Below are 25,573 nucleotides of genomic sequence, written 5' to 3'. Positions count from 1 at the left end.
AACTTATTCCCAATATCTAAGAAAGGGGGTAACTTTCAACAGCATGTTCGGAGCAGGACATGAGAGGTACCAGTGGATGCAGTTTGTTTTGCCTGTCATGTGGAGAGCAAACATGGCCCCATTGGGTCGCTGTGGAGGGCCAATCTCTATATCTCAGATCCCTCACCGACTCAGGAGTCGCACTGCCAGATGCGCAATTTCCTCAGGGTCACTCGGATATTTTTTATGAGTCTATAACTCGAAAGGTGTGCTCATAATCCATGATACTAGGATGGAGTCGGGGCGGCTGGAAGAGACAATGGGTGTGTATTTCTGTGTCTAGCTGACAGGTATATTCTAATTGAAGCCCCCAGGCCCCTTCCTGCCCCATGCTGGCGTGGCTCCTACTCAAGTTTTGAAGTTCTGTTTTGGGCCTTATCTCATTATCATACTAAAAGGCCTTGCTATTCAACATTGGAGCACTAAATCCTGTTTTCTTTAATATGCTTACAGGCCCTGGGGGGTAGGAGCAGTTAACTCCTTCATCACATAGGTCCTGTGCTCTTTTTTCCCCCTGAACACATGAAATCTTTTATTTTCCATAAATCTGAAAAATAATCTTGTCAGTGTGAACTTTATACCAATGCACTGATGAATAATTCCTGATTTGAGAAATGAAACCTTTGTATTTAGGTTGTAAATGCCTTTCCGCCATAACTCCACTCAAAGGTCATTCCACCTTCCTAGTTTAATAGTGAAAACCACCCATCCATTCTCACCCTGCTCTGGTGCCTGGAAGATACTGAAGTGACGAGAAGACTTACACGACAGGTTGCCGGATCTCCACACCCGTAAGTTCCTAACTTTTTCTTTTTTTTTAACTACATTAAATATATACAACATAGGGATCTGATCACATTTAGAAATAAGTTCTCAATTGCGTTTTACAATAATGTAAATATATATGAGCAGACAGAGTATGTATTTATGTGTGATGACGTTAATACTATTTCATTGTATCATTCTTGCCCAACTTTGAGTTTTTTTGCCCCAAAAGTATCAGTATCATAAGAAGCTATGATTTTGTCAATTTAGGTTGCAATGAGGCCAGAATATGTGACCGTAATTCGAATGCTAAAATACCTCTTCATGACAGCTGTCTGAATGACGCCTATGTAAGAGTACATGACAGTTTTTTTTTTTTTCTTCAATGCATGTATTTTGGGCTAAAAAACATTTTTGTAATAAGTTTTAATGAAAAAATGTGCACCATTTTGTTGAGCTCCTCTCAGCTGACTTGTGACTACAGACCTCATGAAAGTTGAAGGTGCGGAGAAGCAAAGAGCCTACAAAAGCCATGCTGGGCACAATTTCTAATGAAACCCAATGGCAAATATGATTTTTGGCCCCAAATACATGCATTTAAGTACATACAGTATATATATATATATATATATATATGTGTGTGTGTATATAAAGAATGAATGTGTGTGTGTATCACCAACCAATCACGAAGCATCTTTCATTTCACCGGAGCTGTTCAAAAGAAGCTGAGCTGTGATTGGCTGCTATGACCTACAGTTTTCCTTGCAAACAATCACTAAGCATCTCTCATTTCACCAGAGCTGGTTAAAAGAAGCTGAGCTGTGATTGGTTGCTATGACCAACAGTTTTCCCACTTGACAACACCTCAGCAGACCCTGACATGGTGGGAGAAATATAGCATCCCTGGGAACATAAGCTCCCAGCCATTGTCTGCCCCCCTGAAAGGAGCAGAGAACACCTGACAGAAATGAATCCCCCCTCCCTGCCCATATACCCATCACACATCCTACATAATATAGGCACATCTTCCCTCTTAAAGGGATCATTGGTATGGAAGTCAGAGCAAATCCATCCGGCACTTTGGTTTTGACCTCAGGCCTCTCTTAAAGGGATTCCCGTTATGGAAGTTAGGACCGTTCCACTCAGCTCTGTGGTTCTGACCCCAGGGCCTCTAAAAGGGATCATTGGTATGGAATTTAGGGCAAATCCCCTCTGCGCTTTGGTACTGACCCCAGGCCCTTCTTAAAGGGATCTCCGGTATGGAAGTCAGGGCAAATCCATCTAGCGCTTTAATTCTGACCCCAGGCCTCTCTTAAAGGGATCCCCGTTATGGAAGTCAGGGCAATTGCCTTCAAATGCTCTGGTACTGACCCCAGGCTCTCTTAATGGGATCTCCTGTATGGAAGTTAGGGCAAATCCCTCGGCGCTCTGATTCTGACCCCAGGGTTCTATTAAAGGGATCATTGGTATGCAAGTCAGGGCAAATCCACTAATTGCTCTGGTTCTGATCCCAGGCTCTCTTAAAGGTATCCCCGGTATAGAAGTTAGGGCAAATCCACTCAGCGCTCTGGTTCTGACCCAAGTCCCCTCTTAAAAGGATCTTCGGTACGGAAGTGAGGGAAAATCCACTTTGCGCTTTGGTATTGACCCCAGGTTTCTCTTAAAAGGATTTCCGATATGGAAGTTAGGGTAAATCCCTCAGCGCTCTGATTCTCACCCCAGGCTTCTATTATAGGGATCATTGGTATGGAAGTCAGGGCAAATCCACTCAGCGCTCTGGTTCTGATGCCAGGCCTCTCTTAAAGGGATCCCCAGTAAGGAAGTTAGGACCGTTCCACTCAGCGCTCTGGTTCTGACTCCAGGCTGACGGGATGATGTGGGATATTAGTGGTAGTTGTCCGGTGGCTCTGGCTGATGGGATGATGTGGGATATTAGGAGTAGTAGTCCAGTGGCTCTGGCTGACGGAATGATGTGGGATATTATGGGTAGTAGTCTGGTAGGTCTGGCTGACGGGATGATGTGGGATATTAGTGGTAGTAGTCCGGTGGCTCTGGCTGATGGGACTATTTGGGATATTATGGGTAGTAGTCCGGTAGCTGTGGCTGACGGGATGATGTGGGATATTAGTGGTAGTTGTCCGGTGGCTCTGACTGATGAGATGATGTTGAATATTAGGGGTAGTAGTCCAGTGGCTCTGGCTGATGGGATGATGTGGGATATTAGTAGTCCGGTAGCTCTGGCTGACGGGATGATGTGGGATATTATAGTGAATGTGGCTGTGCGGAATGGGCGGGGCTCCACACTCAGCTTTATATATATAGATATAATCATTATAATTTGTTATAACTAAATGTAGTTGGTTACTATGCCCTGGCAGCGCCGGGCTCTTCAGCTAGTATATATATACATATATATGTATAAAAAACGGAACAGCACAATACCACATGGCGGGTGCCCAGGCCTCCTCAGCAATATCCCATACTTGCCATATCCAGACCAAACAAATAGGAAGGCAGCACTCCAAGTTGCAAAAGGTGAAAAAAGCGGAGTTTATTCAGATCCAATGTGGAAATGTCTCAGAGAGGACCACACCCTAAAGGTAAAAGCTGGCGCCCTTTCTCTTTTTAAAAGGGGGTAAACCATGGCTTTTTTCTTGCAGAAACTATATCCACATGTCCAAGTTGTGTGTGGTATTGTAGTTTGTCCAATGACCAAGTCTGTGAATGTTCTCAACCTTGGACTGGCACATAGGAGAAAAGGGGAATCCTCCGGTGGGTCCCTATGAAGGAGTAGGCCACCACCCTTTTATATGAACAGGACTAACAATCAACCCATTTTATTGCTATAGAAATTTGTGAATGATAAATTCATACTTGCATGTAGCTGAAAAGTGGGGCCCTGGAGTTGGTGATACTGGTGGGCCCTTAGCACCCCAGTTTGACACTGTATGTGCTGCAGTTGTCAAAAGCAGCAAGTTCTGTGCTACAGTGATATATTGTTGCTTGTTAAAAGGAAATCTGCATCCACACTAATATTCTCAGGCCATAACACTCAAAACAGATGAAATACAAATAAAATGTATTCCTGCATCTCCAACCTCATTCACTGGTTAATAGGCAGTGTGATGTGCAGCAATTTTTACAGGCATACCAGTCATCCCAGACCTTTGTCACCCACATCACTGGAACAGGTACTGGCTTATGGGAGCCAGCTGCTGACGGAATATTATCTGATGTCTGTTGCTAATTTCATAAATACGGTAATAAATTGTACGTAATTCCACTTGTTTTCCAGGCAAGATACTTTCTTTGTGAATAGATGTCTGTAAGGAACAAATATCCGTTTTCCACTGATGAAATAAAAAATGAAAAATTAAAACTTTAAAATAGAATTTTTGCGCGGCAACTTTATCGCTTCTAATTGATTGGGCAAGAGATAGTACCAACAAACTCTGGACAGAGATTGCGAACGAGTCATTATCAGTACCAATTTCCACTGACCTTCACTCGTCTACGGCTTTTATAAAGAAAGTTCTTTCCCCAAATGCAATAACAAAAAATTTGATCAAGACCTGGGCCAGATTCTCATCCTCACTAATGCCGCTCCCATCGCCTCTGATTAAAGTAAGGGACCTACCTGGCCTTTATTTAGACCGTCCTTTTACTAGGGACACAGACTCTTTACATAAGATAAATGAAAGTTTAGATGCTTTCATGGAAGAAGGTGCGATCCTCCCACTGCAGGATTTACAAGCGAAATTCCCACATTACCATATTAACTTCCTTCATTACAACAGGCTTAATAATTCGATCAGATCCTATTTACAATCTGGACTTCCACATAGAGAGTTGACTGATTTTGAGAAGTTACTGTCTCAGAGAAATAAACCAAAGGGCGTGTTGGGTAAGCTCTACCAGGTGCTCTTAACCCACTCCACTTCGGTTAAACGAGCGTTTATATTGAAATGGGAAAGAGACCTCGAGGTTAAATTGCAAGATTGGGAAGTTGAAAAGATATATAAAAACTCGCATGGCCCTTCTGGTTGTGTAAGGGTCCAAGAAAACTCTTATAAGGTCCTTACTAGGTGGTACACCACCCTTGACACATGAAAGAGGTGGCAACCTGAGACATCCTCCAATTGCTGGAGATGTCTTGGTGAGGGAGGATCATACCTCCACATTTGGTGGCAGTGTGATAAAATTCAACCTTTCTGGGAAAAACTGCTTAAAATTTCTGTGAGACTCTGTCAGCTTCCAAACCCTCCATCCCTTAAGTTGATTTTCCAAACTGGTCTGGTGACACTGCACAATATAAACTCAAAAATCTTCTTATGTACTTGTTAGCAGCAGCTAAAATGCTTATCCCCTTACATTGGCTATCACAGAACTCCCTGACAGAATGGTTGCACAAAGTAAACCAAATATATTACATAGAAGAAATAATTGCCAGTACAACCTTTAAGATGAATAAATTCAGTTCGACTTGGGCGCCGTGGACACTCTTTAGAGAAACAGATCAATACTTAAACTTACTAAACCATCAGTAAGGCTGGTTTCACATTAGCGCTTTTTAAGCGCACGCACGGCTGGGGGTAGCGCCGCCCCGGAGCCGGCTCTCTGCCCGGCGTGCCCGCCCCTTGCTTGTAGCGCCGCCTCCTAGCGCACAGCGGCGCCTGCGATCGGCGCACCCTATCTTTAGCATAGGGTACGCAGATCGTGCGCAGGCCGTGCGCTAGTTGCGCATTGACCTGCGCTGCGCACTTTTGACGGTGCGCCGTGCGCGCCAAAATCAAGCTTTTCGGATTTTGGCGCGCACGGCGCACCGTCAAAAGTGCGCATCGCAGGTCAAAGCGCAACTAGCGCACGGCCTGCGCACGATCTGCGCACCCTATGCTAAAGATAGGGTGCGCCGATCGCAGGCGCCGCTGTGCGCTAGGAGGCGGCGCTACAAGCAAGGGGCGGGCATGCCGGGCAGAGAGTCGGCTCGGGGGCGGAGCTACCCCCGGCCGTGCGTGCGCTTAAAAAGCGCTAATGTGAAACCAGCCTTAATCATATCAATCTTCCCCAAGATCAGCTAAACTTGAAGCAACACTGATTGACTAACCAGACAAACAGGGCAAAATAACTACCGACTGGACACTACTCCTGTTGAAATTCCTATCCCACCCTACCCCCAAATATTTTCCTTTTCTATATTTTTCCCCTTCTCTCTAACTACTATCTTTATATTTAATTGAAAGTTTATACTCTGATGCGATTATTGTCTTGGACTTACTAGTTTAAGCCTTTCATAACCTAGCTATTGTCTGTTCTGTCATATAGCAAAATGCAATAAATAGCAACAAAAGAGATGCTAACAGTTGTTCGAAGCGTCTGGACGAAAATCTATGAAGCCAACGATACTTGTTCGTACTTGTCGAATATATTGTTATTCTTGTCTATGTTAAAACAATAAAAAGATGTTTAAAACAAAAAAATAGAATTTTTGCCTTATGTATAGCGCTATACATAACAGCGCTATACATAATAGAGCAGGGGTGGGAGATTAATTTTCCCAAGGGGCCACATGACAGTCTGTGAATATTGTGGAGGACGAACCAGTAGGCTGAAATTAATTTTGCTCAATATTAACATAAAATATAAAAAAATTATTAATAATTGTATGACAATATTGAGCAGAATTAAGTATGCCGACATCCCCCTATATACAGTATGAGCCCCCTGCATACAATATGAGCTCCCACATAGCCTCCTCAATCAACAACCATAGCAGCCAACCTATGGGGCCCTTATACACTGCTCAAAAAAATAAAGGGAACACTCAAATAACACATCCTAGATCTAAATGAATGACATATTCTCATTGAATACTTTGTTCTGTACAAAGTTGAATGTGCTGTCAACATAATCACACAAAAATCATTAATGGAAATCACATTTTTGAACCAATGGAGGCCTGGATTTGGAGAGACCCCCAAAATGAAAGTGGAAACAAGTCAAAATGAAAATCAAAACAAGACAAAATTTTAAAGTGGAAACAAGTCCAAATGATGCTCAGTTTTGTGTGTGGCCTCCACGTGCCTATATGACCTCCCTACAATGCCTGGGCATGCTCCTGATGAGGTTGCGGATGTTCTCCTGAGGGATCTCCTCCCAGACCTGGAATAAAGCATCCATCAACTCCTGGACAGTCTGTGGTGCAAGGTGACATTGGTGGATGGAGCGAGACATGCTGTCCCAGATGTGCTCAATCGGATTCAGGTCTGGGGAACGGGCAGGCCCGTCCATAGCTTCAATGCCTTCATCTTGCAGGAACTTCTGACACACTCCAGCCTCATGAGGTCTGGCATTGTCCTGCATTAGGAGGAACCCAGGGCCAATCACACGAGCATGTGTGTCTGAGGATCTCATCTCGGTACCTAATGGCAGTCAGGCTACCTCTGGCGAGCACATGGAGGGCTGTGTGGCCCTCCAAAGAAATGCCACCCCACACCATTACTGACCCACTGCCAAACCGGTCATGCTGAATAATTTTGCAGGCAGCAGATCACTCTCCACAGCATCTCCAGACTCGGTCATGTCTGTCACATGTGCTGAGTGTGAACCTGCCACCTGCAACATCCTTCAGCATGACCGGTTTGGCAGGGGGTCAGTAATGGTGTGGGGTGGCATTTCTTTGGAGGGCCACACAGTCCTCCATGTGCTCGCCAGAGGTAGCCTGACTGCCATTAGGTGCCGAGATGAGATCCTCAGACCCCTTGTGAGACCATATGCTGGTGCGGTTGGCCCTGGGTTCCTCCTAATGCAGGACAATGCCAGAGCTCATGTGGCTGGAGTGTGTCAGCAGTTCCTGCAAGATGAAGGCATTGAAGCTATAGACTGGCCTGTCCATCCCCAAGACATGAATCCGATTGAACACATCTGGGACAGCATGTCTCGCTCCATCCACCAACGTCACCTTGCACCACAGACTGTCCAGGAGTTGACGGATGCTTTAGTCCAGGTCTGGGAGGAGATCCCTCAAGTGAACATCTGCAACCTCATCAGGAGCATGCCCAGGCGTTGTAGGGCAGTCATACAGGCACGTGGAGGCCACACGCAATACTAAGCATCATTTTGACTTGATTCCACTTTAATTTTGTCTTGTTTTGATTTTCATTTTGACTTGTTTCCACTTTCATTTTGGGGGTCTCTCCAAATCCAGGCCTCCATTGGTTCAAAAATTTGATTTCCATTGATGATTTTTGTGTGATTATGTTGACAGCACAGTCAACTTTTTACAGAGCAAAGTATTGTGTGAGAATATTTCAATCATTTATATCTAGTATGTGTTATTTGAGTGTTCCCTTTATTTTTTTGAGCAGTGTACATATAAACCATAAGAAAACAAAAATTCTCTCTTTATTTAGTTTAAAAACCCAATGCATAAATACATGAATGCACACATTACCCAGAAAAACAGTGATATAAAAAAAGAGCAGAAATGAGGGGAGATAGCGTAGATTGGTACCCTAAGGTGAAACGGTATGGCGCCCCCGCTTCTCGTCAACTGCCCCTATGTAGCCCTACAACTAATCTGACTAATCAGGCATCCTCTATAGGTGATCAGATAATATGAAATGAACATATACAAATATATACAGTATAGATACTAGTGGCTGAGTGATATATACAGTATAGATACTAGTGGCTGAGGGATATATATACATTTACTATATATATATATATATATATATACTGCTCGAAAAATAAAAGGAACACATCCTAGTACATGGTGTTGTTTAAGTGTTCCTTTTATTTTTTTGAGCACAATATTGAACACATAGCGACTAGCGACTGAGGGGTATATATAGTGGGTATGGAAAGTATTCAGACCCCTTTAAATTGTCCACTCTTTGTTTCATTGCAGTCTTTTGGTGAATTTAAAAAAGTTAATTTTTTTCTCGTTAACGTACACTCTGCACCCCATCTTGACTGAAAAAAAACAGAAATGTAGAAATTTAGAAATGTTTGCAAATTTATTAAAAAAGAAAAACTGAAATATCACGTGATCATAAGTATTCAGACCCTTTGTTCAGTATTGAGTAGAAGCACCTTTTAGAGCTAGTACAGCCATGAGTCTTCTTGGGAATGATGCAACAAGTTTTTCACACCTGGATTTGGGGAACCTCTGCCATTCTTCCTTGCAGATCCTCTCCAGTTCCGTGAGGTTGGATGCTGAACGCTAGTGGACAGCCATTTTCTGGTCTCTCCAGAGATGCTCAATTGAGTTTAGGTCAGGGCTCTGGCTAGGCCAGTCAAGAATGGTCACAGAGTTGTTCTGAAGCCACTCCTTTGTTATTTTAGCTTTGTGCTTAGGGTCATTGTCTGCCTTAAAGGACTGACTGGTGGAGGGCTGCAGTGATAGTTGACTTTGTGGAACTTTCTCCCATGTCCATAATGCATCTGTTGAGCTCAGCCACAGTGATCTTGGGGTTCTTCCTTACCTCTCTCACAAAGGCTCTTCTCCCCAGATTGCTCAGTTTGGCTGGACAGCCAGGTCTAGGAAGACTTCTGGTGGTCCCAAACTTCTTCCATTTAAGGATTATAGAGGCCACTGTGCTCTTAGGAACCTTGAGTACTGTAGAAATTCTTTTGTAACCTTGGCCAGATCTGTGACTTGCCACAATTCTGTCTCTGAGCTCCTTGGCCAATTCCTTTAACCTCATATTCTCATTTGGTCTGACATGCACTGTGAACATGAGGAATATGTTAGCGCTATACAAAAATAAAGATTATTTATTATATATATATATACACACACACTGTACACAGTATAATTACTAGTGGCTGAGGGATATATATATATATATCTATCATCAATATTTTTCAACAATCTGACCAGAAAAAACCCTAACAAAGTCCAAGAAGAAAAATATGTGATGTCCTTGTCAAACAAAGAATATCCCTTCAGATTATAAATAGCTGTACTGCAATGAGAATAACAGCTCACAGACCCAGGCAATATGCCTCCACATAACCCCTGCACATGGCACCCTACATACAGTATGAGCCCCCACATAGCCCCTGTACATGGCGCCCTACATACAGTATGATCCCCCACATAGCCCCTGTACATGGCGCCATACATAAATTTTGAGACCCCACATAGCCCCTGCACATGGTGCCCTACATACAGTATGAGCCCCCACATAATCCCTGTACATCGCGCACTACATACAGTATGAGCCCCCACATAGCCCCTGTACATGGCGCGCTATATACAGTATTAGCCCCCATGACCCATACACATTAATAAAAAAAAAAGCAACATATACAGACATACTCACCTCAGTCCCCAAGGCTCCACTTCTACTGGCCATCGCGTACATGCTAGCGCAATGTAGTCATCACGCCGGTGCCAGCTGATGTCATCGCGGTGGCACGTCGCCGCAGAGGCGACAAGAGCTGCAGTGCCATTCTGTATTGTCGGCAGCGATAGCTCCCCCGCTGGGATATTGCGCCAACAATGGCAGCACACAAAACATTATAATGAGGGCAATCTGGCGATAGGCCCCGAATGGTGGCCCAGGTTGCCCTTATTATAATCTGCCTATGATGGCCGTCCAGGACAAAAGCCGCTCTTTGTAGCTACTCTCTATTTTAGCCTATAGATTGAGATGTTAAAGAGAAGCCGTCAGCACGATTTTGTAATGTAAGACGAGACATACTGTATATTGCCTGCATGCAAATATAGGAAGAGACCTGTCCATCCAGGCTAGTGGGCGGGGAGAATCTACCAAATACCCACCCGCCCAACCAGTCTCCAGGGCGACTCTGTCCCCGACAACTTGTAAAGCATGTTTTTCTCTGAAATGCCGCAGCCAGTGTCTGATACATGTGGCCTCTGGATCGGGCAGCATGTATCAGATGTCAGGTCCTCGTTATCAGAAATGTAGCTAAGTCCTATAACGCATCAGTATATCATCGTATATCTCATTCCTAATTCTTTATTGTGAATTTAATATTATGGAGCCCATAGCAGATGTGGCCTTTAGGCAGGAGAGCTATACTGACTACTTTTATGCTTTTTTTTAGGTCTCATGCTGGCTGGATATTTAAGATTTTTTTTTTTAATTTAATCCCCAGAAATGGGAAATCCTTAATCTTGTAACACAATATCACATTCTCCGGCTAGCTTTCCCAACTTTACATCCCAGGCACATTAACAGCTGAAGTCCCATGGGGGGCTTATTAGGATAACTTTCCTCAGGCTGAAGGAAACATACTTTGATGCCAGTGATACACGGGAATTTTTATAAAACAGGTTAAATGGTCTTTTCTGACAATGATAACTAACACTGGATGGAAATATACAGGGTGGGCCATTTATATGGCTACACCTAAATAAAATGGGAATGGTTGGTGACCCAGATCAGCGCGTTGAATTTGCAGAATGGGCAAAACAAAAATTGGAACAGGACCCTCAATTTACACAGAACATTATGTTCAGTGATGAGGCAAATGTTTTCTTGCGTAGGGTGTATTGCATTGAAATCTGCTGCAATGACCCGGGTACTGCGTTCACCAGACATCAACATAATTTCTATCCGCTCCTCATGTGTTAACCTCTACGACACGTCAATGGCTGTAAACAAACAGAAACTTGTAAATAACTCATGAAAGAATGAAGTTACGTTAAAACCAATCACACCATTGTATTTCTTGTGAAATTTTCAATAAGTTTGATGTGTCACACGATCCTTTTCCCATTGGAAAAAGTAAAGTTGGATCCAAAATGACTGAATACAAAATGGCCGCCATGGTCACCACCCATCTTGAAAAGTTTTCCCCCTCCCATATACTAATGTGCCACAAACAGGAAGTTGATATCACCAACCATTCCCATTTTATTTAGGTGTTTCCATAAAAAGTGGCCCACCCTGTACAATGTATATTTGATAGTTTTACTTCTATACATTTTACAAAATATTCAGCACAGCACAACTTCTACAAGGCTGCTATAATAGATGTGTCCCTGCAACTTAGATATTTGTGAAGCTGTGAAAGGGAGAAATATGAGATATTAAATATGTTATAAAGAAGCATCACATCTAGGTCCAATAGAGAATGCGTCAATTGTGAAATGACCGCCTCTAATACTTGACAGTGATGTCACACAAAGAAAAACTATACTTTAATGATCTGTTATATATGCAGTCATGCCAAAACTGTGTGTGTGTATATAGTTGTGCTCAAAGGTTACATACCCAGCAGAATTGTTACTTTCTTGGCCCTTTTACATAGAATTGAATGATAACACCAACACTTTTTCTCCACTCATGGTTAGTGGTTGGGTGAAGCCATTTATTATCAAACTACTGTGTTTTCTCTTTTTAAATCATATTGACAACCCAAAACATCCAAATGACCCTGATCAAAAGTTCACATACCACATTTCTTAATACTGTGTATATCCCCCTCTAACATCAATGACAGCTTGAAGTCTATTGTGGCAGTTGTGGATGTGGTTCTTTATTTTCTCATATGGTAAAGCTGCCCACTCTTTTGGCAATAAGCCTCCAGTTCCTGTAAATTCCTGGGCTGTCTAGCATGAACTGCGCGCTTGAGATCTCCCCAGAGTGGCTCAATGATATTGAGGTCAAGAGACTGAGATGGCCACTCCAGAACCTTCACTTTGTTCTGCTGTAATCAATGACAGGTCGACATGGCCTTGTATCATTGTCATGTTGGAATGTCCAAGTATGTCCCATGCGCAGCTTCCGGGCTGATGATTGCAAATTTGCCTCCAGTATTTGCTGATAACATGCTGCATTCTTCTTTCCTAAAACTTTGACCAAGTTTCCTGCGACTTGGTAGCTCACACATCCTCAAAACATCAGCTATCCACCGCCATGCTTTACAGTAGGAATGGTGTTCCTTTCATAATAGGCCTTGTTGACCTCTCTCCAAATGTAACGTTTATGGTTGTGGCCAAAAAGTTCAATTTTGGTATCATCACTCGAAATTACCTTGTTCCAGAAGTTTTGAGGCTTGTCCCTGTGCTGTTTTGAGATACTTTGTGGCATTTGCACAGTAATGGCTTCCTTCTGGTGACTCAACCATGCAGCCCATTTTTCTTCAAGTGCCTCCTTTTTGTGCATCTTGAAACAGCCACGTAACTAGATTTCAAAGAATCCATTATTTCAGCTGATGTTATTTGTGGGTTTTCTTTGTATCCCAAACCATTTTTCCTGGCAGTTGTGGACAAAATGTTCATTGGTCTATCTGACTGTGGTTTGCTTTTTATAGAGCCCCTGATTTTCCATTTGTTAATCACAGTTTGAACACTGCTGACTGGCACTATCAATTCCTTGGATATCTTTTTGTATCCCTTTCCTGCTTTATACAGTTCAACTACCTTTTCCCGTAGATCCGTTGACAATTCTTTTGCTTTCCCTATAACTAACAATCCAGAAGCGTCAGTGGCTGGATGAAAGATGCAAGAGTCTGTCTAGATCCCAGAAACTCACTCAGCTTTTATGAACACACACTGATTACAAGCAAACAGGTCACAAGTGAGGATGTTACCATTAGTAGCCATTCAAACCCATGTGTGTTGACTTCTGTGCATGTTATCAGGCCAAAATCACCAGGGTATGTGAACTTTTAATCAAGATCATTTGGTCGTTTTAGGTTGTCATGTTGTCATTATAATTTAAAAAGAGAAAACACGGTAGTTTAACAATAAATGGCTTCACCCAACCACTAAAAATGTTTGGTGTTATCATTCATATTCTCTGAAAAAAAGGCCAAGAAATCAAAATGACTGCTGGTGTACATAAACTATAGTGTTATACATAAATAGTGTTAAGATGGATTTTATCATCTTCCATAGGATAAGTGATTAGTTGCCAATCTTTGGAGGTCTTGTTGCTGCAACCCGTACCGTTCCTGGAAACGTCGTTCTGAAGTACCTTATTAGAAGGGATTGAGGGACGCATATGCATGCCACCTCTCCATTCATTGTCTATGGGACTGATTTTAAATAGGATCAAACAGTAGGGCCTACATTGATCAGCAAGTTAGCACCAATCTTGCAGATAAATGTTAACATGATAATATGGGTTTAACCACTTTATACTGGGGCTACACGTCGACTTTAACTGTGACACCTGTTGCTAGGTGTTGCTGCTACATCGTGGCGCAATACATTTGAATAGGGTTGCATTGTGACCACTTTGACTTGCATTGTGCTGCAATATAACAGCAATACCTAGCAAACTTTTGTAACATACTCGGCATTCTCAGTTTCAAAATAATGATGAGATCTGTATGATTTTATTTGTATGACAATCCAGAAAGTCAATGTAATGTTTCTGTCTGTACCCCAGACCTTCTTCAGATGAATGCATTGGGTTGTTTCATATGGACGTTCTGTATAAGTGCTATAGAATAATTGCGGCTCCTGCTGTAATAAAGGGGAGGCGCTGTCCTCTTTGTGGCAGGAGCCACCTCTCTGTAGCGCTTAAACAACACGCCCTTCTGCAACACACAATCTGTTTTGTCTAAAGAAGGTCTGGGGTACTGAGCGAATCATTACTTTGACTTTGTGGATTGTCATGCAAATAAAATCATACAAATCTTCTAATTTCTTTGAGAGTGTTTGGTACCTCTTTACTACACTTTAGCATTGGACTGGGACCCTTCTCCTGCACCCACCCAATAGGGGACATGTATCCTCCATTTGATCGGGACCTTTCTCTTGCACCACACCCAATAGGGGCCGTGTATCCTCCACTATTTCTTATACAGAATAGGCTATAATCTTGCTTACAAGTTTTGCTACTGAAAATATTATGATGTTTAGAAATTGTACCCATTTCATCTTTTTATCACTCAAATTTAATAATGTATTGAATAGTGTCAGAGAGAAACATTATATACAGTATCCATGCCTCAACTATGTCTACAAAAATCTCCTTCCACTCCCAGTGTTTTTCCGCCTTCTTCTTACTCTATTCAGTCTTTTTCTCTGGAAGAGTCAGCCTAAAGTTTTTGTTTTTTTTTCTTTCTTTTAGCATCAAAATGGATGAAGAAGGAATGCACGAGTATGAAAAGGGCCATATTAAGAAACTGCAGGAGCAGCGCATGGCAATGCAGAAGAAGACATTTACTAATTGGATGAACAACATCTACAGAGAGAATGTAAATCAAATCTACTATACGATATCTGCTCTTACACCTCATAAAGTATAGCTGACCCCTTGTACACATCCTAAATGCACAGTGAAGGCGTTTGTCCATCAGTTGGAGATCTCTACTTTAACCCAGGTTATGAGTGGCTATAGAACCCAAGGAGCCTCCTGAACGGAGGAAATGCGAATATTCCAATGCATTTACATTAGCTGCACTGCTTACATAAAGCATCAAGTTCCATAGTTGGAGTTAAAAAAATAATTTTTTTTGTTATGGATGTTCTACTGTTTTCCACAGGAATATCCACCTTAAAAAAAAATCGGTGTGAAAAAGTGATTAGGTGCAGTTTGTCATGCAGATTTCCCTCCAACTTTACCCAGGTTTGCTGCAGAAATGTTTCACGGCAAACATGCTGTACTCTTAGAAAAAAAGTCTGTAATCCCTCTGTGGCTGCGTATTCACACGCTGACACATTTACCGTGTATTCGCAGCATTAATTAGTGTTCGTGTGACCACATGTTAGTGATTTACATAGTTGTGGCCGTATTCCAATTAAATTCTTACACGCTTCTCTCCAATAAAGCATTGAGAGACGAGGCCGAGATATCAAAGAGGTTGTGATTGGAGCCTCTTCCGATGATGGCAATTGCTCTTGGGTACCAGCTGTATAACACAGTTGGCACCGGCGCTGCATGGAGCAGGCTCACCTGACGTCCCTAAATAGATTCCACACCTATCGCCGAGCAGGATACTAATCCCTGACTGCCTCTAGTGATAGGCCCTGGATAGGGAGGGGACAGGGTGTGCGCTAGTCAGAACACATTTTAGATGTATTTATACCTGACGTGCCCCCTGCTCTTACACGCCTCCCGAAGAAGGATTGCGAAACGCGCGTCGGGGCAGCAGGGACACCAGGATTTCCACGTGCAATTTATTAGGCAACGTCTTTTGGCCTTTACATAATTATGTCACATAAGTTTTGACACCACTATACACCTTTATAGGGACCTGGTTTCCCTCATATAGGCACACTATTTGTGTTAGGCTTAATGGCCATGTGTATTTTACAGTTTACATAATGAGCACTTAAGTACTTTATTTTACAGAACGGGCATTTGTTTACATAACCCCATATCTTTAGTGTTGGCTCTATTGTTCTTTTGTTTATTATACTTCTTTTGTACTATTGTCTCTTTGCGGGATTTCATCATTTTTCAGCTTGTGGGCCTGCTGTTTGTAACAGCTCTCTTTGCACTGTTGGTACTCTATGGTATTATGTCCCTGATTTTTTGTAAATTCAGTACCACTTTTTTACTTGTTTTTTTTAAATGATTTTTGAATAAAATACTCTTTTATTAAGTATCCCTGGAGTGTTGCCTCTTCAATAGGGGCCAACTTTTGTGATTAATATTGTGCCTTGAGGGGATATACCCCATTGGATTAGGGGTTTAGCATTATTAAGGACTTCTTTATGTGATAAGACTGTTACGGTGATGCCAAGTTAGTATAGTTTATATTTGTTTTGTTTTGGCGTCTTACGATATGTTATAAATATTTTGATATTTTCTTAATTTGGCCTATCATGCACAGAACAATACTAAATATGTGATTTGAAATATATACACGCAGCAGGTGAAATAAGTGTTGAAGACGTCACCAATTTTCTAAATAAATCTATTGGTAAAGGTGCTATTGACATGAAATTCTCACCAGATGTCGGTAACAACCCATCCAGACGAAGAAATCAAACTATTGATGTCCATAAGTTAAGTTGTGTGTAATAATGAGAAATGACACAGAGAGAAAGTATTGAACACGTTACTGACATGTAATTAATACTTTGTACACAAACCTCTGTTGGTGATGAAGCTTCAAGATGCCTCCTGTATGTAGAAACTAGTTGCAGGCATTGCTCAGGTGTGATTTTGGCCCATTCTTCCATACAAACACTCTTCACATCCTGAAGGCTCTGTGAGCTTCTTATATGAACTCTGGGATTTCTGGCAGCTTTATTTTCTTTCTGTGAAACTAATTGAGCGGTTCCTTGATCATTGTCTTGCTTAAATTCTCACCCTCATTTCATCTTCATCAAGATAACAGGGATAACATTTTTAATTCTTCATAAGAAAATCCTCTTTTCTTTTCCTATTTTCTCTGTCTTCAGATCTTTTAAATTAAAATAAATAAAAATTAATTTTGACATGTCAGGTGTTTCTTTTGGCACCTTTTTTTTTGCTAAACCATGTATATAAATATATTCACCTTCCACTGTCTGGATATATGATTTGTGTCCCAAGGATCTGCAGCAGCTGCATTCATGTGTATTCATGGTTGTGTATCACACAACCTTACCAAGGTAGCATATTTTTCATTTGCATAATTGTTATCAGATAAGACGATATTTATAACTGCATATTTGTGTGTCACTTTTTATTTCCATATCTTTCTATTATTTTATTGTGAGCAATGTACCTTATCTATTAAAGCTTAAAACTTTAATAAGTTTAAACCTTGCATGCTCTAAAAGAATCCATAGCCTTAGAGTGTGTGACCCTGCTGATTGGCAGACAGTATTAATAGTACTTCCGGGACTCATTGCCTGTGTGTTCGGTGAGTGGTGGCAGCCAGTGGCGTACCATCAATAGTAGCAGACCACGCAGCTGCTATGGGGCCCGGAGATGTGAGTGGGCCCGGATGGGAGAGGGGGCCTGCGATGGCCGCTGCGGTTTGGCAGCTGTGCTGTGCTGACACAGTACTATCTCCTTTAATTAAATGTAAGCGACGGCCGCCGTATACCCCCGGGCCCCTTGAAGCTCCCCTTTCCTTGTTTCCTGGTCAGCAGTTGGCTGAAATCTCTGGCTGGATTTGCATAAGAATGCCACACCTCCTAGCAGCCAGAGAGGTAGCAGCACACGTGCATTGCAGGAAGCAGAAGGGTCTCTGGTGCTGATGGGCTACATGTACAAGGTGATGTGTTATAATGAAGGGTCCTGTCTGCACGTGTAGACTGTCTGTCAGTGGTGGGCTGTGCTTGGTCAGGATGTAGCAGAGCGTTGTGTGTTCCCCCTGCAGAACATGAGCTCACAAGAAGGAGTTAAGATGTTGCTCCTTGGGAGGAGGGAGGAGACCCAGCCGTCTGTCAGGAGGTGGATGAGGTGTGTGAAGGACTTTGGCTTCCTCCCTGTGAATTGTGACATAACATTGCTTCTTCAGTAGTGATGTGTCGTTCCTGAACGATCCTATTCAAAGAGTCCGCTCCCTACTGTGAATGAAATGAGCCGGCTCTGCAGGGAGAACAGCCGAGTTTTTTGTTTTTTAATTTTTTTTTTCTGGCTCCTGGCAGCTTCAGCTTAGTGATGCCTGACTGTGACTCATCTGGGGGGGAGGAGCGGTCAGGAGAGGAGGAGATGTGGAGTTGTGGGCTGTAAATAAATGCAGGTGAGTTAACCCTTCAATCCCAAATATACACTGCCAGTTTCTCCATGGCATATATGCTATGTGACTATGTGTAGTAGGAGGGACTCAGCACATTGTCATCATCATCATCATCTGCAATGATATGTGCGTTACCTTTAGTCCCAAATAAAGATATACTTCACTGTCCCCTCATCCATGGCATATACATACAGTATATGGTATGTGCAGGAGGAGAAGCTCAGCACATTGTTTGGTATATCATCTTCTCATAGTGTTAGGCCAGGTTCACATTGCGTTAATGGCCCTGCGTTCAACGGGATCGTTACATAGCGGCACTAACGCACCCATTGGCCGCAATGATACTAACGCATCCAAACGCATGATGCGTTACTTCATGGCGCATCCCCAAATGCTGCAGACCGCGTTCCAGGGTGCGTCATGAAGTAACGCATCATGCCGATTTTGGATGCGTTCGTATTACTGTGGCCAAAGGGTGCGTTAGTGCTGCTATGTAACGGATCCCGTTTAACGCAGGGCGAGGAGGATTCAGAACAACACTACAGGGAGGAGGATAGACGACGTCAGTTGTTGCTGCTAAGGGCTCATACTCACTAGCGAGAGAGTCGCGTGTTTCTTGTCTGAGTCTCTCGCATGGAAACCTGGGACTGAAGCATGCGGCTACATGTATTTCTATGCAGCCGCCCCCTCCGGTCCGAGTGCCGGCGGCAGTGCCAGGCTTCCATGCGAGACTCGCACGAGAATCACGCGACTCTCTCGCAAGTGAGTATGAGCCCTTAGGGTAGGGTAAGTAATGTCAAGTGATTTTAGGTAAAACCTGTGGAGAGATCTAGGTCCAGCTCCAGTCAATATATAGAGTTCAGCTGGTTTCACACTTGCAAATTTTGGCTGCACACGGATCCGTTTTCGTCACCACTGACTTTCAGTGGTGAGGGATGGGACTTGCATGGGCATCCAGTTGTCACTGTTTTCCCACAGATCCGTGTGTCTGCACATTTTTTCAGACGCACAAAAACGCAACTTGTTGCAGTTTTGTGTCATCTGAAAAACACGCAGGCACAGGGAGATGCACGGATCCGCGGCTACATGTCTGGAATTAACATGGAGCTTTATGGAGCACGGATCCAGGAGAACACGGATCCATGTGCAGGGATCCGTTTTGCGGCACTGAGCACGCTCGGAAGCGAGGGATGTGCTGTATGGGAAAGTGATGAAACTGTATGGGTCCAGTAGGCAGACATAATGTAGACTACGTCTGTATGCTGATCTGTCATACAGCGATCTTTCCTGCCTCACTAGAAGAGCTTGTGCCCTATGTTACAGTGTGGTAATGATAATAAAATGTGTTGGGAGCATGTATATAACATGGGGGCACCTGGTTAGGGGCTGCACGTGTGGGGCTGCGTTCACACTAGTGTTTTGGTACGGTGCGTTGTGATGCGTAGCAAACCTGATGCATCCTGATCCAGATTACATGCTAACATAGATAAAGAAGGCAATTAAGCATTAAATGCTACAGTACGTCCAGCTGTACAAGAAATGGGACCAAATGTGAAAAAATAAACATCAGGAAGGGAAAAAAAATGTGAAAATGAGCTGATTTTCCTGAGTAATGAGCGAAGAGCTGTAATCAGCAGAACGCAACGGCGATTAAACACTAATTGGAGGACGAGCGATGCTGCCGGAGAGGAGATAGCACTGTGCTGCACTATGACTCTGGGGCAGGATTACAGATGTTTGCAAGAAGCTAAGGCATATAGAGGATTAATGTGTGGGCAAGAATGTTTTAACCCCTTCTCGCTGACAAAACGTATACTTGCATCCTAGATATGATGATCATGCCTTTTGTCTGTTTAGAACACCCCTGGGAGGTGATGGGAAGACACAATGTGTAGTTCTTGCCATTTAAAATTCCTTTATGTATCACTCATTATAGTGACCTATTGTCATTCAATCTGATTCTGGGAGGGAAAAAAAACTTAAAGGGAGTCTGAACACAAAATGACTGAAAGTACAGGTGCTCAGTGCACCCTTGGTGAGGCCAGTCTAGGGCACCTTCTGCCTTTCTATCTAGCTCTGCCAAGGGTGCACTGAGGACATATTTGGTATGAGCAGTCATATTGTGCCGACAGATTCCATAATCGCTGGTCTTATTGTAGACAGCTTAATGAGGTTGTCCTGCTTAATCTTCCATTTTGACTTTTACAAGGTATATATCAAACTGGATGTAAGTGTTTTACTTATTCTTTTACTCAAATGAGAAAAAAATCAAAGACTAGCTATAAAATTAATTGTTTGACCTATAACATGCATGCCTGGAGTTAAAAGCGCCTGTTGATTTTTTTTTTTTTTGGGGGGGGGGGCATTCAGACTTTTGCTATGGGGCCCCATGATTTCTATGTACGCCCCTGGTGGCAGCGTGTATGAGTGGGGTGCGTGGTCTGTGTCGGGGTGTGATTTATGCTCCCATTGGCATAGGACAGGTTGAATGCTGGTCTGAGTGAGAGTAGATAGATTAACCCTTGTAGGTGGGTCGCCCTCCCAGGGCCGTGGGGTACTCGGTACTGGGCCGGTGTCAGCGGGATGTGTCACAGCAGCAGTGACCTGGTCCGTGGCCCTGGGCGCCCAAGTAATGGGGGGTTTGAATCGTGGAATGTAATTAATGGAATAGTTCGTGACGCCACCTGTGGTGTTCGGCAAGTGAGATGTTGAGCCGACGCTGCGTGCAGATCCTCTGGGGCTGGTGGTGTGTTGCAGCCAAGATGGTGAAGCTCCCCACAGGTGGGGCTGTAGCCCCAGGGCAGTGTAAATGTAGGGGTCGAGGAGAGGCACAAGCGGTGTAGAAGCTGGTACCCAGATGTAGCGGTGCTGGGTGTGTTGGCGCAAGAATCAATGGAGGACACCAGGGCTTGTAGTTCCAAAGCTTTACTCACAGTCTGTAGTACACGTACAGGTGCCTGCCTCCGTGCTGTGTCCTCCGGGTCAGAGACTCAATCAACCTCCAGGCCAGATGGAATGCTTCCTTCCAACGCTCCGCCAACATGTACCTTTCTGAACGTCTCCTCTTATAGCGCCTTTAAGTGTGAAGTACTCCTAGTACTGAGTTACACTGGAGTGCCTCCTGACAGATGTTCCCAAGAACTCTACTTGTACGGCAGACAGCTGTAGCCTGCTTCGGGGACTCCTTACTCCTGAATCCCGGCTCACTATCAGTGTTGCTGTTGTGCCCCCAAGTCTTAGATGGGAGTAGTGCATTTACAGCCCACTACTCCACCGGTGTCTGCTGCAGAACCATTACTGTCCATACAACCTCGGGGACCGGGCCCTGGCCTTGCGCTTAGAACTTCTAGGCAGGGTTCTTCCTCTAACCCACGTCCTCTGTTCCCTTTTACTCCTTCGTTCCGTACTAATCTCTCCCTCTCATGGAAGATCAGGTTTCAATTCAATGTCTGTCTCTTTCTTTCCTTTCCCATGCCAGCAGACCCAGGTCACTGAGGTCTACTGCAGCACCTCCTTCCCTCTCTCAGGGATCTTCTTTCCTCACTCCTCTCTGAGTGGCTTCCTCTCACAGATTGACCTCTAATCCTAAACCTTCCCACTCTTTTATGTATTCTAAACTCCACCCGCCTTCCAGCACGTTTCGTGTTCCAAGCAGGGAGCCACCAAAGGTGCTCTGCTACACTCCAAGCAGGAAGCCGCAATGTAGCTTTGCTGAACTACCGTGTTGTGTGGGATGCAGGTGTTGGAGCATGGTCAGGAGCCTCCAACTTACCTGGATGGTGGGGTACCACACCTCAGGAGGAGGTGCAGTACCTCTGTGGCGACCAAGCCTCAGGGGCGCCACATAGGTGCAACACCAAGTCACGTGCTGAGAAGCGAGTACGTGACACTTGCTAAATTGTGTGGAGCAAACTTTAAACTCTTTTGAAAATGCTTTTTGTTCAGCAATGAAGCCTTGCGTGGTGATTGTGCATACAGGCTATAAAGGTTGAGTGCATTACTTAAAGTTTTTTTAAACAATTGTACTTTCTAATTCCAGGTCTTTCTGTAGCTCTACACAGGTGCTCCTTGTCTCTTGGACAACTCTTCTGATAATTGTTTTCACTCCACTGTCTAAAATCTTGTGGTGAGCACCGGGTCGTGGCCGGTTTCAGGTGAAGATGTTCTTCCACTTCTGGATTATGGCCCCAACAGTTCTCAGTGGAGCCTTCAGTAATTTAGAAATTCTTCTGTAACCAATGTCATTAGTAGAGATGGGTGGACCCCTGGATGTCTGGGTCTGGCAGATTTGGCAGAACAATTACAAAAAGTTCGGGTTCAGGTACCAGAACAGTACCCGGTTCTGAACCCGGGACTACTGATCCCATCATCCAACACCTGCTGCTGCTAATAACAGTGAGAGCAGGAGCGGCAGATGGGAGTATTCTTCAGCTGCTCCTGCGCTGTAAATAAATAATAATAAAAAAAACAGTGTGGGTTCCCCTGTATTTTTGATAACCAGACAGGCAAAACTCACAGCTGGGGGCTGCAACCTTCAGCTGTCAGCTTCAACAAGGCTGGTTATCAAGAATACAGGGGTCCCCACTCTGTTTTTTTTAATTATTTAAATAATTAAAGAAAACTGCAAGGAGTCCCCCACATTTTTGACAATCAGCCTTACTAAAGCAGACAGCTGGGGGCTGGTATTCTCAGGCTGGTAAGGGGCCATGGATATTGCCCCCCCAGCCTAAAAATAGCAGCCCGCAGCTGCCCAGAAAAGGCACATCTATTAGATGCGGCAATTCTGGTGCTTTGCCCAGTTCTTCCCACTTGCCCTGTATCGGTGGCAAGTAGGGTTCATATTTGTGGGTTTGATGTCACCTTTGTATTGTCAGGTGACATCAAGCCCATGGCTTGGTAATCCTATGGTTGTATGGTAAATAAAGACACAGCCAGAATAAAATCATTTATTAGAAATAAAACAAAACACAGTTTTCCATTTTTATTTAAAAATAACAAACACAGTTATACTCACCAAGCACCAATACAGGGGAACCGACACTTTTTAAATGATTTATTTACAACGCAGGAGCAGCTGATGTGTGGCGCCCCTGCGGGTCCAGACGCCACAGAGGTACTGCACCTCAACCAGAGGTGTGGTATCCCACGACCAGGTGGGATGGATGCACCCAATCAGATTGCAACACCCATACACACACAGTAGTGTAGCAGAGCACCCTACATGGCTCCCTGCTTGGAACACGAAGTGTGCTGGGTGGTGGGCGGAGCGTAGCAAGGTGGGAGAGTCTAGGCTGAGGTTAGGACAGATCCCCTGAGAGGGAGGGAGGGAAGGAGAAGGACGTAGTCTGCACAGCTCCCTACTGCATGGGGAGTGCCAGACGGTTTGGACTAAAGAAACAGCAGATTCTCCGTAGGAAGATTGGTTCTTCCTGGGACACAGTTGGAAAGTCATCCCGTGGGTCTCGTTCCATGCTGATGGCTGTCAGGTGGAGGAAGGAATCGGACTGGTCGCAAAGGGAACAGCCCCTAGCCTAGTTCGCATTCCTCTGGGTGCCACTTGCAAGCCAATAGCTTTGGTTGCTTTATGGACCATCACCCCTTCCACAGTTAGTCCGACTGGAAAGGCGGCTATATAGAGTCACGGGAACGGTGGTTCGTTGCCCGAACAGGATTCGCAGCTGCTGGTCCGGAACGCTAATTGTGAAACGCTGGAGTGGAAGAAGGAGTTTAGGCAGCGTATAGTTTGGAGACGGCCAGGAAAGGAACACACTGACAGGGAAGACTGGAAAGGTGCATTTCATCTTTTCTGGAAGTTATCTGGACCCCTTTGCAGGAGGACTCAGCACTGAAGCAGGCATCTGTGTGCACCAGACTGTGAGTAAAGCCTTTGGAACTACAAGCCCTTGTGTCCTCCACTTAGTCCTGCGCCACTCATCCAGCACTGCTACATCCTCCACTCTACATCCCCCTCACCATCTACCAACTCTTCATCTGCCCTGGGACTACAGCTCTAGCTGTGGAGAGCTTCAACATCATTGCTGCGCCACAACATCTGTCCCAGAGAAGAAACACTGCAGCGCTGGTCATTCTGACCAGAAACCACAGGTGGCGTCACGAATCACTACACAAACGTTATCCCCATTCAACTCTACCCCTTTTACATGACCGCCTGAGGCTATGGACCGGGTCACAGCCACTGTGACATTTCCCATTGAAGTTAACGGGCCTGGCGCCGAGTACCTCACTGCCTCCGGGGCGAGTCAGATGAATACTGCCATCCGCTGCTCCTTCTCTCACTGTTATTAGCGGCAGCAGGTGTCAGATGATAGGATCAGTAGACCCATCAGCTGATACCAGTGACCAGAGATAAACTTTATACCTCTGATCATAGCTTGGCGCTCTCGCTGTCTTTTGACAGCGTGGGAACCATGGCTCTCTGACTGGTGGGGATGGTTTCCCCGCCGATCAGAAGCAGTGTTTGCAGAGCTGTCAACCACATGACAGTGCAACAAACACCCGGTGCTCGGGCAGCTGAACCCGAACAGTAGCACGGACTTCCTGGTGGTGTTCGGTACGGACGCCGAACTTTACTGTTCGGGTTCGCCCATCACTAGCAATTAGTATGTTTTGCAACAATAAGGTTGTGAAGTTCTTGAGACAGCTCACTGGTTTTACCCAACATGAAATGTTTCTTTTGTGGCACCTTGTTAATGATACACCTTTTTCTCGGCCATAAGTTGAACCAGCTGATATTATTTTTCACTAAGTAGCAGGATTGCTTTATAATTACTGATAGATTTTAGCTGGTGTCATCACTTTCCATGGCTTTTTGCACCTCTGTTTCTTCATGTGTTCAATACTTTTTCCCTGTATCATTTCTCATTATTACATATAATATAATATATGGACATCTAGGGTTTGATTTATTTTCCTGTGTGGATTGGATGGGTTGTTACAGACATCTGGTGAGAATTTCATGACAATTCCACCATTAGAAATAGATTTACTTAGAAAAGTGGTGACATGTTCAATGCCTATTTTATCTGGTGTGCGTGCGTATATGTGTATGTATATATAATTTTATTTTTTTTTTACGTTTCCTTACTTCCAGGGCTTGAATCACTTAATTGCTTGTTCGTTTATTGTAACATTGACA

General features: G+C 44.0%; 1 protein-coding gene across 1 annotated transcript in view; it reads left to right on the top strand.

The window, feature by feature from the left end:
• The first annotated feature begins 734 nt into the window (after positions 1-734).
• SPTBN5 (spectrin beta, non-erythrocytic 5) overlaps positions 735-25,573 on the top strand; it is a 313,866-nt gene continuing 289,027 nt past the window's right edge. Inside the window, exons 1-2 of the mRNA XM_073586632.1 lie at positions 735-830; positions 14,865-14,991. Coding sequence (XP_073442733.1) covers positions 14,872-14,991 — 120 coding nt within the window. The 5' untranslated portion in view covers positions 735-830; positions 14,865-14,871. The remainder of the gene's footprint in view (positions 831-14,864; positions 14,992-25,573) is intronic.

Source organism: Dendrobates tinctorius, unplaced genomic scaffold (assembly GCF_039654945.1).
Source record: "Dendrobates tinctorius isolate UK_male_01 unplaced genomic scaffold, ASM3965494v1 ptg000010l, whole genome shotgun sequence".
NCBI classification, from domain to species: domain Eukaryota; kingdom Metazoa; phylum Chordata; class Amphibia; order Anura; family Dendrobatidae; genus Dendrobates; species Dendrobates tinctorius.
Note: the sequence above shows the minus strand (reverse complement) of the source record. Positions and strands in the feature narration are given on the sequence as shown.